Here is a 14,493-nt window from a genome sequence, read left to right on the forward strand (position 1 = left end):
ACTCTTTCTACCCAGTCATTAATTTCAAAAAAATATCATGCACGTCAGTAATTGTTGCTTGCACAGTATGTTATCTGTACACAGAGCCCACATGGAGGATCAGATCAGCATACATTAAAGCTAGTTACTTGTCTACAAGTTCCTGTTTGTTTCATATGTAATATAATAATATCACAATGCTGAATTTCTCTGTCTGGCACAGCTGTGAAAGAAATGTAGTTATCTGCTTTCCCCTCCCCACCCCTTCAGAGGGTCCTTTGGGTAGTTTTGAACAGTTGTTTCTCTGTTGTAAGGGCTGACATGAAAGACCTACAGCCTCACCCATCTTAATCAATGGGTCTGTTGGACTACAAGGATTGTTAGTGAGGAGACGCACAATGAAGGGATTTCAGTATGCTGATGACACCTTGCTTCATAACATCATCTCCTCTAGTCCAGAGGCTACAGTTGAGTGACTTTCAGCATGTGAATGGTGTGCAGATTAAAAATAAACTGGTTAAGGCCTAGGCCACCTGAAATAGGCTGTGGATATGATTATGTCTATCATTATTTGTTAGGCGATGCACATACATTTTTTTATTCCAAAGTAAATAGCTTGAGGGTATGGTTAGATTCCCAGCAGCGTTTGATTGAGTATGGGGAAATGTCCTGGGTGTTTGCTTTTCCCCCACCTGCATTTGGTTGAGATTATGACTTTTTTATACTGACCTTGGTTTGTCACAGCAAGATTAGATTATTACAGTCCACTCCATGTGAGCCACACCTTCACTCCATTTATAAACTGAGTTAGTGCAGACCTATTTGCTAGGGTGATTATTTCACTGTAAGCATTATCTTAGGTCTGGATTTTAACTAGTGGTGTGTACAACATGAAACATGACATGACAGATGCCTGTTCCAGTCTTCAGGACCCAAGACCCAGTTTTCCACCCTTATGTTGAAATTACTTGCATATGTAAGTTGTCCTACTGAATTATTTGCTACCAAGACAAATCATTTGCTAAGGCAGGTCTTGAGCCTCTAGTACAACTAGAATTATTTCAGCGTTGCTAATAGTAAAGAACCATAATAACACCACAGGTTTTCTTGTAATGAACCCAAGCAAATGCTGACTGGTATTCCAAATGAACAGAACAGATTCATAGTGTTACATTGTTCAAAGCTACCTTCTATTGTCCTGCTTCTGCTGAGCCATAATACCTTTTTAAAGAAAAACTCCTTAGTCTCGTGCATCTGGATGTGGACAACTACCAATACTATATTTACAAGTCTCAATCCATATGGAAATGTTAATGGTATCACATGTTAGAAATTAAAGCTATGTATTTTTATACATTTATTTCTTGGTTTGCAGTTATTCTTTCAATATTTTTAGTCTCCTTGTAGTCTCTTTTCATTATGAGTTTGGTTCATATCCCTTACAATGAGTGGGACTTCCTCATGCGAGTAGTCCCATTGAACTTCAACAAGGGATGCTGTATTCCACCTTTTAAATTAGGCTTTTTGAACAATGCATCACTGTTGAGCTGTTCCATTCATTTGGAATGTACCAGTTAGCACTTGCTGATGTTCATTATGGGGGAACCTATAGTGCCATTGTAACCCATCACTACCAGAAGCAATTCAATAAATCCAGTTGTGCCAGAGATGCAAGACCTACTGTGGCTTTGGGATGTTAAGCACTCCAGTGGGCTTCAAAAGAAAATGCCATGACCTGTATTGTACTGCGGTATACTTACAGGAAATTAATGTTAAATGAGTAAAAGACTAACATTTCCTCTGTAGTAAAGGATAAATTCATGATCTGTCATTTATAGTACCTGTTAAAAATAAACCTGGCAAAACCATGACTGTACTTTTACTGTAAGATATTCAGAATTATAATAATATATTGAACCTGTTAATCGACTAAAATTACTAGAGATTGTAAATATATCTGATTTCTACTGTACTGTTCTCTTGCATCTTACAAAGAGCCTCCAGATCAGCTCAACAAGCTAATGAATGCAGTCTCCCCAGTAACAAGAAATGACCAATTCATTTAGTAGTGGATCTTTCAGCTTCTACCTAGTCCACCATTGCTCTTTTACCAGTTTTACTCTACTATGCACATAGCTTACTAGAGGGACTACCCCACGTACTGATATATCCCACTCTGGTTAGCCTTTGCTTTGCCAGTACATCGCACCAGTTCCATTAGAAACGGGTGCTCCATAGTGGTGGTGGGAGGCCATACATCTATATCGGGAACATATACCATGTCAAGGTGTGCTCTACTATGTAGAAAGCGGTGCCCTGTTAACTGAGGTTGGCTAACCCAAGCTAGCTAATTGAGATAAAAAGACAAGAGCAGACAAAGGAAACTGGTGTTTTAAATTGGATTGAGTTCAACCCTGGATTTCCCTATAGCTTAAGTGAAGCTGAGTTAAAATGCAAGTTCCCTGATGTTCACTGTACTTTGAGTTTGCTGTAATTAGTGTTTGCTAATTGGTGTTAGTCTACCCAAATTAAAAATAGCATTTTTTACAGTGTAGGCACAGTCTTAGAAACCATTTCTAATTGATTTCTAATAATTTCTAACCCTTTCTAACACATATCTAAATATGGCTGTCCTTACTGATACTGTCAGTCAAGTCAACTCGAGATAAACAGTATGGTGTAAACAAACCCAGTACGAGCTTACTTGTGTTCAGCCTTATCTTAATTTGCATATTATTCTAACATAAAGCACATTCTCCCAGTGAATAAACAGAATATAAAAATTTAAGAATACTGAACCTTGAGACATTATGTGTAAATTTATTTGATAAAATCAGTTTTTCTATAGTGATGATATGCAGTTATGATAATACATTGTAGCATTCTAGGAACTGCTCTGCATTGTATTTTGTAAAAGTAATGGTTTCTTAGTAACAGGAAGTCCTACACTTTTCTTAATAACTATTGTGTCTTACTTTTTTTTAGAAGTGAGAAGAGACTACCATTTTGTGCATTTGTGTGCATACGTGCTGATCATAGGTTGTGCCTTTACTGCATCTAACTTGAAATGACCTAAAAATAAGTCATTATTTTTGGTGTCAACATGCCATTGTGCACCATTATACTTCCATATTTAATGCAGAAGTACTGTCATTTCCTTTTATATTATAAAGCAAGGAAAATTTAAATGTGCCAAACAACATGCAAAAATCTGACTGCAAATTCATTCTCTCAGTGTGTTTGGTTTCATGCAGCGCACGCAAACTAAAAAAGGAAAAAAGACCTTGTCAACACCAGTGGTATGGGACAAGCACAACCGAGTTTCATGGCTTCTTCGGAGGCTGCAGCCTTGAAATGATCCAGCAACCAGCCCATGTCTGGAATATCAGTATAGTGCCAGGTAATATCCACCTGGCCATCAAGACAAGGTATTGCACTTCAGTGCTTATGCAGTCCATCAGTTGAGATGAAATTTTTCAGTGGAAAAGTAAGCTGTCAGCAAGCTGGTATTGATGGATGTTAGTCATTAGTACATAAGCTCCCAGTATCAAATAGTTTGGGGAAGCATCAACCACAACACTTAAGACTGCTAGTACTATTGGTATGACGCATCTTGTTGCTGGCCACTAGTAATGGTTGACCAAAAACCATTGTCTCATGTGTGATATGAGTTAGTGTCAGTTGAAGCATGAAAAAGGGTGCAGCATGACACAAACTTTGAAAATACCCATTTACAAAAGAGAGAATCCAACCCCAGAAATAGCTCAGAAAGCAAAAACCACAGGCCAAAAATACTAAAAGACTTAGAAAAATAACAGAAATGGTGCCAAGCAAGTCACAGGGAGGGTACAAAAACACAAGCAGCATCCATCATCAAAATATCACTTAAAAACTGGCAGATTGTTTCATCTCAGCAACTGAAAAGTAATAACTAGTATTTTGTACCTGTACACAGAAGCAATAGCATATGAAACGTATTGAGTGCATATTATGGCATTGTTTCCACAGAACACTTAAACAAGTGCATAAGGCTCCCTGAAATCAAATTAAAGATATGTGCTTTGTTGATTAAGAGCCTGTGTTCTCAAACAGTTCCCACATCTGAGGAGACAAGTTACTGTATTTTTTACTAGATAAGGCCTTTAAGAAGTTTTCAAGATTATCTCCAAATAAAACATTTTGCAGGGGTGTAACCCTGAATTTAGAAGATGGCTTAAAATGCTGAAGTCTGAAGGAATGATGACAGTCTTCAGGCCAAATACAGATAAAAAAGTGCATTGCATGTCGCCAGTGTCTCCCTGCTGGAAAAAGTGCTGTAATGGACTAAGGAGTGTGAAATGCCAGATGCACACCTCTAATAGAAGGTGCATTCTGACCCCCTCATCCATTCCTCTGTTTGTACCCCCTAACATAACAGCATCACTTCTGTCCAACCAAGGGCAGGGCACATACCTTCTGTTCTTAGAAGCATAAGGTCTGTAGTGTGAGAAATTAAAAAGGATAAGTTTACTATGGGAAATCATCTCCCATAGTATCTGTACACACACACACTGAACTTGAGGATGAAAAGATGGAACTCTACAGAGGTCTGTATAGGAAAACTCTTGGCATGTGTTGCCCACACAGAGGAACAGATGGTGATAGGGCTTAGAGTCTATAGCCAGGGTGACATTTGCCCTGGAGGGATATTTTAGAAGGTTGGATGGAAAAGAGTTTTGTAAGTATTGTGGAATACATTAAAACAAGAATGTATTGGAGATTACACTTAGCAAGACATTTCCATAGCAGCCAAATGATGTTGTGACTCTATTCCTGTGCTTCTTGTCCATCTGTCCTGCTATTTCCCTGACTATTGTTTGTAGACCTTAATCATTGTCATCTCCATCGTTAGAGAGTAATCATAGTAGGTCAAGGGATGTGTCTGTTTCTATGTTATGTTGATAGGAATGCTGATAGGGGCTTTTCCAGTGAAACAGGTGTTTATCAGAAAATGCCAATTTCCTGCAGTAATGTACTTGCCTGGTAAAAACAAGAGAAACAGAGAGGGAGGATGAGACAGAGAAAAAGAGTTTTTCCCTTGCTTCCCTCACCCCCTGAATAATTTCCTGGAATGCAGGTTTTCCGTTCATGGAAAAATGTGGATTTTTTCCTCTAAATAATTTTCTCCTTTAAAGGAGAAAAACATGGGAAACAGAGGGTTTCCCCTTCATGCTGACAGAGTACCAGCCTGCAAGGGGCTGCTTGGGGCTGGAGGGAGTGGGAGGAGGGCAGTCAGGCAGGAGGTGCCACGTACATGTGCATGCGCACACATGCACGTGACAGCCAGGCAAGGTGGTGAGCAGCTCCTGCAGTTCCCTCCAGGTAAGTCTATGGTGGGGAGGACAGATTGAGGCCCTCACAATGAGGGAGAGAGGGAGGGAGTGGGGCAGAGCTGGAGGTGCTGTCCAGCCGGGATGGTGTGTGGAACCTGGAGCTGGGATGTGGGACAGAGACACAGCTGTTTTGTCCAGGGGGTGGTGGGTAGGCTGGCTCCCCACTGCTGTGCACACTCCTGAGGAGGGATGCATGGTGGGGGGCACATCCCCTCCCCCCCCCCCCCCAGTGACCAGTCAGTCACTATCTCAGGGGTGGATGTGTGCTGCCAGCTGCAGACTCGGGGCTCCCCACCCTGGTGCCCTCCCACCAGGGCCTCTGTGGCCCAGCAGACAAGAACTAGCATGGGAGAGCAGAGCAGGGCCAAGAGATTTGGTGCTGTGACAGGGAGCCCTGCTCCAGCTCCTCTACGATGGCAAGGCACCCTCTGCTCACCTGGCAGCAGCAAGATTGGCAGTGCAGAGTTGTGCCCCCTGCTGCTACCAGGCTGGCACAGGGCTGCTGGCAGCAGTGGTGGCACCAAGTTTTCTGGCCCCACTCTGCTCTCCCATGCTGGGTCCCACCAGCTGGGCTGCAGAGGCCCTGGGGTGAGGGCAGCAGGGCAGGGAGCCCTGAGCCCACAGTGGGACAGCCCACCTCGGCCCTGCTCTGTTCCTGCCACAACAGCTGCCAACTCCCACAGGCATCAGCCAGGGCTTGGACACTGCTGAGGAAAGCAATGGGCTGTGGGCCCTGGTCCTGGTCCCTAGTTCCATATCCCTGGCACCTGGGGGGCAGGGGGCTGTGGGTTGCAAGTAAGGGGCACTAGCAGGGCTTGGAGCATGGGGGGGCTGTGGGTTGGGAGTGAGAGGCACCGTCAGGGACTGGGGACTGCAGGTTGAGAGCAAGGGGCACCAGTAGGGCTGGAGGGATGGGGGCCTGTGAGGTGGGAGTGAGGGGCACTGGCAAGGCCAGGGGGCTGTGGGTTGGGAGTGAGAGGCAAATTTTAGGGTTTTTATTCAGAGAATTTAACAATTTTTATCAGAAAATTTTCAGTGTATAAACGGAGAAAACCAGGATCCCTGAAATTACTCACCAGGCACTATCCCTACTCTAAATCTTGATGAACCAAGAGCTGAAGGTGGCTATGAGAATTCTCTCTCAGATTTTTCAACCCCTCAGAACCTTCAGAAGGTCTTTTTATCATCACAGAAAATGGGATGAAAACCCATTTTCTCTCTGTGCTACTTAAGAGCCAGCACCTGGTGTACTGTACAGATATGTATTGAATAATTCAAGTTATGGTTATTTTATATCAACCCTAATTATTTTAATCAGTCTATTCTTGCTCTCCACATTATTGTGCTGTCTCTAATTAAGAGTATAAAGTGCCAGTTGATTTTAAAAAGAATGTCCTTATTACTCCTCCTACTATATAAGTGGATGTTTCTTTACTCAGTGATTCTCAAACAGGGTGCCTCAAGATTCTTTCAAGGGCATCATGCAGTGTTATCACTGTTAGGCTTGCAAACATGATTCACAAGATAAACCCAGAGATTTCAAATAGCAATCTGTAGTTGTGGCCTTTCTGAGTTCTTTGCAACAAAAAAACTGCTCTACTATTTTTTCTGTAGTCAAAAGAAGGGTGAAAACTAAGAGCTGCCATTTCCCGAGGGGTGCTGTAAGTCTATCTAGAGGTGCCTTAAGTCTAAAAAGGTTGAGAAAGACTTGTCTTTACTAGTATGTGTTGGAGACTACTCCTGAAAGTCTCTTGGTTCTGATATCTTTCCCACCCTTATTCACAATTCTTGCCATACAGTTTAGGAAGTTCTAATTAGACATCAGTTTTCTGATTAGGAAAAAAATTCTGTTTTTATAGCTTAACGATTTAAGCCAGAACTTTAAAGATCTAAGGAAAAATATGGATGATATAGACATATACATAAACAAATCTGGTTGATAAGGGCTTATTTTAGCCAGAAATGTTCTTTAATTTTATCTATGAAGTCGATGAACAGCCCATTATTATTTGTTTCTTTCAAGTCTTGCTTTAGGTCCCTAAAGATCCAACATGGTTGCTATCATTTGTCTATCAATAACAATTGTTGAACTACAGACAAACTGTATTTTCCCCAAATCCTCTAAACAGCATGTGGCCATAGTGTTTTTAGGTTTCTCCTTAAGGAAGCTAAATTTAGCTTAGAAACTGTGGCACAATATTAACAGAACTACGTCTGGTGTGACTTAGAGTAGAATGTCGACTCTGAACCAAAATACTCCAACCACAATTCATGTATTTAGTCTTGTGAGAAAGTTTAAATACCGTGCTATTCATGGGCCTTTGATTTTTTTAAAACCACATGAAACAATTGTGTGGAATAAAGTAAAAAAGAAATGTGCTACGTTTCTTGATTTCATCATTCCATGGCTGTAATTCACTTGCTGTCTCTTTATTTACAATACAGTCATTTGCCTGTATCTTCTAACGGTTCCCCAAAGTGACCTATTACTGCGTTACAGGGCCTAAAATTAACTTGCAAACATCAAGTACCATGCAAATGAATAAAATGTTTTCATAACTTATTAGAAAAGCATTTTCTAACTTGAGATAAGGACCTTTCTAAGAGAAACAGCTGTGCGTTTTTGAGGGTTTTTTTCAGTCAGAACCATTTTGGTTGAAAAATGGGCTTTTACTGAAGACTTATTTGTGGAGAAAAAAATGGTTCTGTTAGTGAAAAATGTCAAAAGCCATTTCAATAAAAATGGTGGAAGAATTAGCAAAGAAGAAGAAAAGTAGTCTATTTGTTTCATAATAGTATCTTCAGAAGGTTTCAGGGGTAATATTTTCATTTTGCATTTCTTGAACAACTATTACAAAATGTTTTCCCCTTGGAAAACCTACAGAATGCCTTACTTCCACGTGCTGAAGTGCTATAGCTGCTTGGCGTGTATGCCAAGAACAGTGCTGAGATCAGCCTTGCTTTCAGCACATCTCAGGACTAGCTTTGTGTAAACCATTTTAGTCATATTTGTTTTAGTGTATGTGTAGAAGTAGACCAGCTAAAATGATAGTTTCTCCATTTCTTTAGTACAGTGCACCGGTGCTTAAGCCCCTGCTTCTGGGAGCTGTGTGAGGTCCAGTGCAATAGGTATCCAGTAGGTAGTGGGATCAAACTCACCTGGCTCCAAGGGCCAAGTGAACAGCATGGGGTTGGCTTTGCAGCTGTAAGGGTCCAGGGCTTAGGTGTTCTGGTCCAATGGTTAGACCACTGAGGAAAAGCAGGGGCCTGGAGCTAGATCATAGCGTGGGAGCCGTATTACCAAAACCAGAGGGAAATCCAGACATCGAGTTCTCAACACAGTGCAGGGGCAGGATTTGGGTATCAGATGCCAATTACCAATCTGAAGGGCAATCTACAGGGCAAAGTATGAAAATAGAGTCAAACCGGGATCAGGAGCCAGGGAACAGATCCACAAGGACATCCAAAGCTAAAGTCCAGAAGTAAGCCAAAAACCATGGTTAGAAACCAGGAGGCTTGCTACAACAGAACTGTTGACTGGCCTGCAAACCCAGGGCCCCAGCTGGTGGGTAGGCAGCACTCCTAGCAGCTAATCAGGTTGCTCTTTGCTTCTAAACTGGGGCACAGTTCATTTGCTGAGGCTTGCTTCAGGTGTGGTTGCTGAGGTACTTGGTTCAGACTGGTCTTACCTGCTCAGGCTGAGGTATTTGCCAGCTCAGAGTCTCCAACAGTACTTGTCCCAGGCTGGTCTGCTTGCTCAGAGTCCCTGACAGTAGGCTAAATCAAGCCCACAGACCCCTTCACCCTCACGTCAGATCCAGCACATGCAGTACCCATTCTGCCTGGTCCAGGGCACAAGCCACATGCAGAGCCCACTCTGACTGGTCCAGGATGGGCACCGCATGCAGCGCAGGTCCTGGACCAGCCAGAGCAGGTGCCAGATCTGGCATGCAGGAGACCTATGGCCCCTCCCCCACAACATGCTGGATCTGGCATCCACTCTGGCTGGTCCGGGACCTGTGCTATACCTGGCTCACAAGCTAGACTGGCCAGAACACGCAGTACATGTGGCTCATGTCCCAGTCCAGGCAGAGCAGGTGCCATGTGCAGCGCAGATTCTGGGCCGGCTGGAATGGGGGCCACATGAGCTACAGGCCTGGACTGGCAAGAGTAGGCACTATGTGCAGCACAGTCCTGGACCAGTGGAGCCAGATGCCACATGTGGCACTCATCTCAGACAGACCAGAGTGTGTCACATGCAGATTACTTCTTGGGCCAGCTGGAATAGGCGTGCATCCTGGGCCCTAATCTGGCATGCACCGCATGGGTCAACTATAAGCTGCAGGAACAGCACTGTGGGCCAAATAAGGGGGGTCCGTGGGCCATATGTTTTACACCACTGCCATAAGACATTGTAACAACAAATCTGTAGAACAACACTATGAACACAGGGCAAAACTGTAACACTTAAAATGGGTGTGGTTAACAGACATAGCATAGAAGCATATCTCTGGTATTAGATAAACTGAAGTTTCAATAAATGAATTATAAACAGCCTTTAAATATATTTTACAGGTAAAAGCTACAGCAATGAAGTCTGTAACAGCATCTGCATCTGGGATAATTGTCTTCCTGTTTGCTTTGGTGCAGAGAAGCACTGAACAATGTAAAGAAGCAGCTATAAAATCAGAGATGAATATGAGTGCCAAGTATCATCTCCCTAATTTCATTGCAGAAACGCCAATCCAGAATATAATTTTATATGACCATCACATCTATATTGGAGCAGTCAACAAGATTTATGTCTTAAATGAAACCCTTCATAACATTTCTGTGTACAAGACTGGGCCTGTATTGGAAAACCCTGATTGTGCACCTTGTGAAGACTGCAAAGATAAAGCCAATTTATCCAGTAGCATTTGGAAAGATAATGTCAACATGGCTTTGCTCCTAGAAACATACTATGATGATCAGCTCATCAGCTGTGGTAGTGTAAGTAGGGGTATATGTCACCGTCACATCATTCACCCTGACAACCCTGCGGACATACAAAGTGAAGTGCATTGCATGTATTCAAAGCAGATGGATGGAGAGTCATATAACTGCCCTGACTGTGTTGTAAGCACTTTGGGAACCAAAGTTTTAGTGACAGAAAAGGACAGGTTTGTAAACTTCTTTGTTGGGAATACCATGAAGTCTTCATTTCAGCCACAGCATACACTACATTCAGTATCAGTTAGAAGGTTAAAAGAAACCCAGGATGGTTTTGAGTTTCTTACAGATCAATCTTATATAGATGTTCTCCCACAGTACAGGGATTCTTATCCCATCAAGTATGTCCATGCCTTTGAAAATGACCACTTTGTCTACTTTCTGACAGTCCAGCGAGAATCTCTTGACTCCCAAGCTTTTCACACAAGAATCATCCGGTTCTGCTCCTTGGATTCTGAGTTGCGTTCTTACATGGAAATGCCCCTTGAGTGCATTTTCACTGAAAAACGGAGAAAGAGGTCAATTCGAAGGGAGATATTCAATATTTTGCAGGCTGCATATGTAAGCAAGCCAGGTGCAGCTCTGGCCCATGAAATGGGTCTTGGAGTGAATGATGACATTCTGTATGGCGTCTTTGCACAAAGTAAACCAGACTCTTCAGAACCGACAAACAGATCAGCTGTCTGCGCAGTATCTGTAAAAACAATAAACGAATTCTTCAACAAAATTGTAGATAAGCAAAACATGAAATGTCTTCAGCATTTTTATGGGAAAGATAGCAAGTACTGCTTGAACAGGGTAAGTAAAACTTACTTTATCATGTACAGTTTTGGTGCTGGGTTCTGTTAGTGCCCTTCCTCACACTGACTGTCCCTCTGTTGTCAGGGGCAGATCCAGGAGGTGCAGTGGTTCAGTTGTGCGCACACACCCCCACACCCCACCGTTTGGCTGTGTACCACATGCATAATGAGCTCTCAGTGCATTTCTGCCTGTGCTAGGAGCTCTATGTGTTCACCAGCTGGCCAGCACAGGGAAGCCTGGTGACTTTGCTTTCTGGCAGCTGCAGAGTCTGCTGCTGTTGGCTCTTCTCTTTCCTCTCCCTGCTGAATTCAGCAGAAAGCGGAAAGAGAGGACATGTAGTTATGGGTGGCTCCAGAGCCCTGTGAAAGGAGGGGCTGAGTATTGCTGCATCTGCCCCTCCTCCTTCCTCTCCTGTGCTGCTCACAGAGCTCTGAGCCCATGTTGAGCTCCCAGCAGGAGCTGCCCTGACACACCAGAGAGCTCTCAGAGCTCACTGACATCCAGGATCACAGGGAGGGGTCGGGGTCGTGGCCATGGCCTCTTGAGCTGTGTGGTTATCCTCGCTGCCTGTGCACCCATCGCTCTCCACTCTCTGGATCCATCCATGTCTATTGTGTGACTGTCCTGTTGATTTGAATAGGAAGAAACATGTCATTACAGGGTTAGGCTTCTCATCATTTCAGGGTATTTAAGCTGTCCCCTTCAATAAACTACAGTTAGCAATAGCTATGCGCAGCTTTGATGATTCATCTTTGCAAGAAACAGTTACTGTAAATCAGCCATGGAAGTCACTGAAGGGCTTAAGGGGATAAAGAAGAGTATTAACGGGCTTGAAATATCTATGGTTTTTTTAACAACTGCAGGTAAGATGCTATTCCACCTATTAGTAGGGGTCTACCTAACCTGAGGAGGCAGTTGGCCAATTTTGCAGGCAGATCCTGGGCCCAGCCACCATTTTTGTGGGCTGAGTGCAACAGCTGCCCCTCCCCCCCCGCCCCCCCGACCCACACACCTCTGATTGCCTGAAGGTACCCAGTGGCCCCAGCCCTCAACACTGATTGGTTGTGATGGCTGTCTGTCATATATAGGATGACAAGCAGCCCTCTCAGCCATTCAGTGCCAAGGGGTGAAGGCAGCCGATATCTTGTTGGCAGCCCTTCATGCCAGGTGCCCCCTCCCCTCTTCCCGCTGGCGGGCTACGTGGCCAGGCCACAGCACCATGAAGACTGCTGGCTCCCTTTGGGGAGCCAACAGTTTCTTTTCAGTAAGGTTTTTTTTTTTTTTCTTTTTCTTTTGCAATGAGGCCACCATTTTTCACAGAGCCCACCCGATTTCGTGTTTTCCACAAAAATCACACAATCACGAATTCAGTAGGTCCCTACCTATTAGGTATGTAAGTGGACTTAGGCACCCTCTTCCATTCTCTGAAACCTGTTAATGCATCTACAGTGAGCAGCAAGGAGAACGACCCACCATACACTGCTGCTTACTTGTGTTTAATAGCCCCACAAATAGTCCCACTGAAAGCAAAGTGATTAAATGGTGGAGAAAGGTAACGAAGGGCTTAAACTCCGGGGGGGGGTTCTATATCTGTACATCTCGTCTTCCACAGATCTGCTACCTAGTATTTCATGTAGAGTATTTGGTGACATTCCAAACAATAAGAAGAGACCAAAGGAAGTAAAAAGTGAAGACCACCCTTGGTCTTAACAGTCAGGGGCAGCATCAGCCCGTTTAGTAAATATAGAACCCTAGAAGCAGAATTGGAAAAGCAAGTAGAATTTTCAGATTTTTAATGGCTTGAGAGTCCCTTCTGACCCTAGGCACTATGAAACTATGAGAGCTCAAACATGCTCTCTGTGATGCCCCCTGAACAGCACTGGGTGTTCAGAATTAGGATAAAGCTGGATGAGCCACCTCTTCCACAGCTTCCACAGCAGTTTTTCCCCCATGGCAAAGATGTTCGGTAGTAAAGACCAACTTAACTGATAGGCTAGAATAACTTCCAGAATGGGGGTATCAAGCTCACCTTGTGCCCTGCGGCTGGATCCAGACCACAAGGGTCCTTGCAGACTGAATCTAGCCTGGAACATAAGGAAGTTGTAACAGCAGCAGCTCTGGAGCAGGGTAACAGTAGTGGGAGCTCCAGTTCTGACACAGGCGGACTACTGGCTTCAGCCCCTGCAGTGTGCACCATGGCAGAGCTGGAACTGTTCCTGCCAGTGACACTGCCACATGCCCTCACTGTCCAGGGCAGTAGCTCCAGCACAGGACATGAAGTAGGGACTGGCAGGTGAGGAGAGAGGGCCACAGCAGCGCTGACAGGTGAAGCAACTGGAGGGTAACTGGGGTGATACCAGCCCTTGCTTGCCCTCCTGCTGCCAATTACCATGTTCACCAGGGCCCAAGGGTTCTGTGGCAAGCCTTGTCCTTTAGTTCATCAGACTGGATAGAGCAGATCTGCCAACCAGATCCAGCCTGCAGGCCTTATGTTCGACACCCCTGCTCTAGTCTAAAAGAACACAAGACTCTTCTGTGGAAATCGACTTGTGTTAAGAGGGCACTGCTGATGGAACAAATATCTGCCTTCATGTATATTTGAGGGGAATTGATGTATCTTTAAATGTTAACATTTCTTATTTGGTAAGTGGGATTCATTAATAAATGAAGTTATTATAAAAGAATAAACTGTAGAGCAGACCTCACTTGTTCTGTAGTTTTCAGTGAAGGATAACTTACCATAAATTGCCAGCGCTCAGAGGAAACAGGAGTTTCTATGTAATGCTAGGAATGAGATTTTGTCAAACCCTGTATTTTACTTTTCCCTCCCTAAATTTCAGGGGAGAACATACATTCACGATAGTAAATGTTTAAAATGTCTTTTTTTTTTTCTTGAGCTTAATCCCCAGCCTTACTATCCTCTCTTCATTTTCAATTGCTTTCTCCTCTGAATTTCCAGTTTTTATTCTGAAGTCTAATAACAGTTTCTTCCTTATTCCCTCAGTGTTTTATTTGCGTATTTAATTCTGATGGCCTTTAACTTATCTCATTCTTTTTTTGCCTAGTCAGATGCCTTTCATAACATGATCTTTTCACAACAAAGTATCCCATTAATTTTGTGACATAATCCTTTGTCAGCTTTCACATACTTAGGCATTCTTTCAAAACACTTTTCAGAATCTGCCACTGCTTTGAATATCAGAAGTGAATGCATTATGCAGCAGAGAGTTTATTCATAGTGTATTATAGTTGCATATTTCCAAAAAAAATCCAAAACCAGAATTCTGTTACATAACCTTTTTTCAACTATAGAAAGTTTCTCAAGATAGACAGTCCTATTTTTGCCAGA

At 43.4% G+C, this 14,493-nt stretch overlaps 1 protein-coding gene across 4 annotated transcripts in view; it reads left to right on the top strand.

Annotated features, from left to right (window-relative positions):
- MET (MET proto-oncogene, receptor tyrosine kinase) overlaps positions 1 to 14,493 on the top strand; it is a 128,422-nt gene that overhangs the window by 15,686 nt on the left and 98,243 nt on the right. For all 4 annotated transcript variants that reach the window (XM_025204163.1, XM_025204164.1, XM_025204165.1 and 1 more), the window contains exon 2: positions 9,927 to 11,141. In XM_025204163.1, the coding sequence (XP_025059948.1) occupies positions 9,942 to 11,141 (1,200 nt within the window). In that variant the 5' untranslated portion in view covers positions 9,927 to 9,941. The remainder of the gene's footprint in view (positions 1 to 9,926; positions 11,142 to 14,493) is intronic.

Source organism: Alligator sinensis, unplaced genomic scaffold (genome assembly GCF_000455745.1).
Source record: "Alligator sinensis unplaced genomic scaffold, ASM45574v1 scaffold65_2, whole genome shotgun sequence".
NCBI lineage: Eukaryota > Metazoa > Chordata > Crocodylia > Alligatoridae > Alligator > Alligator sinensis.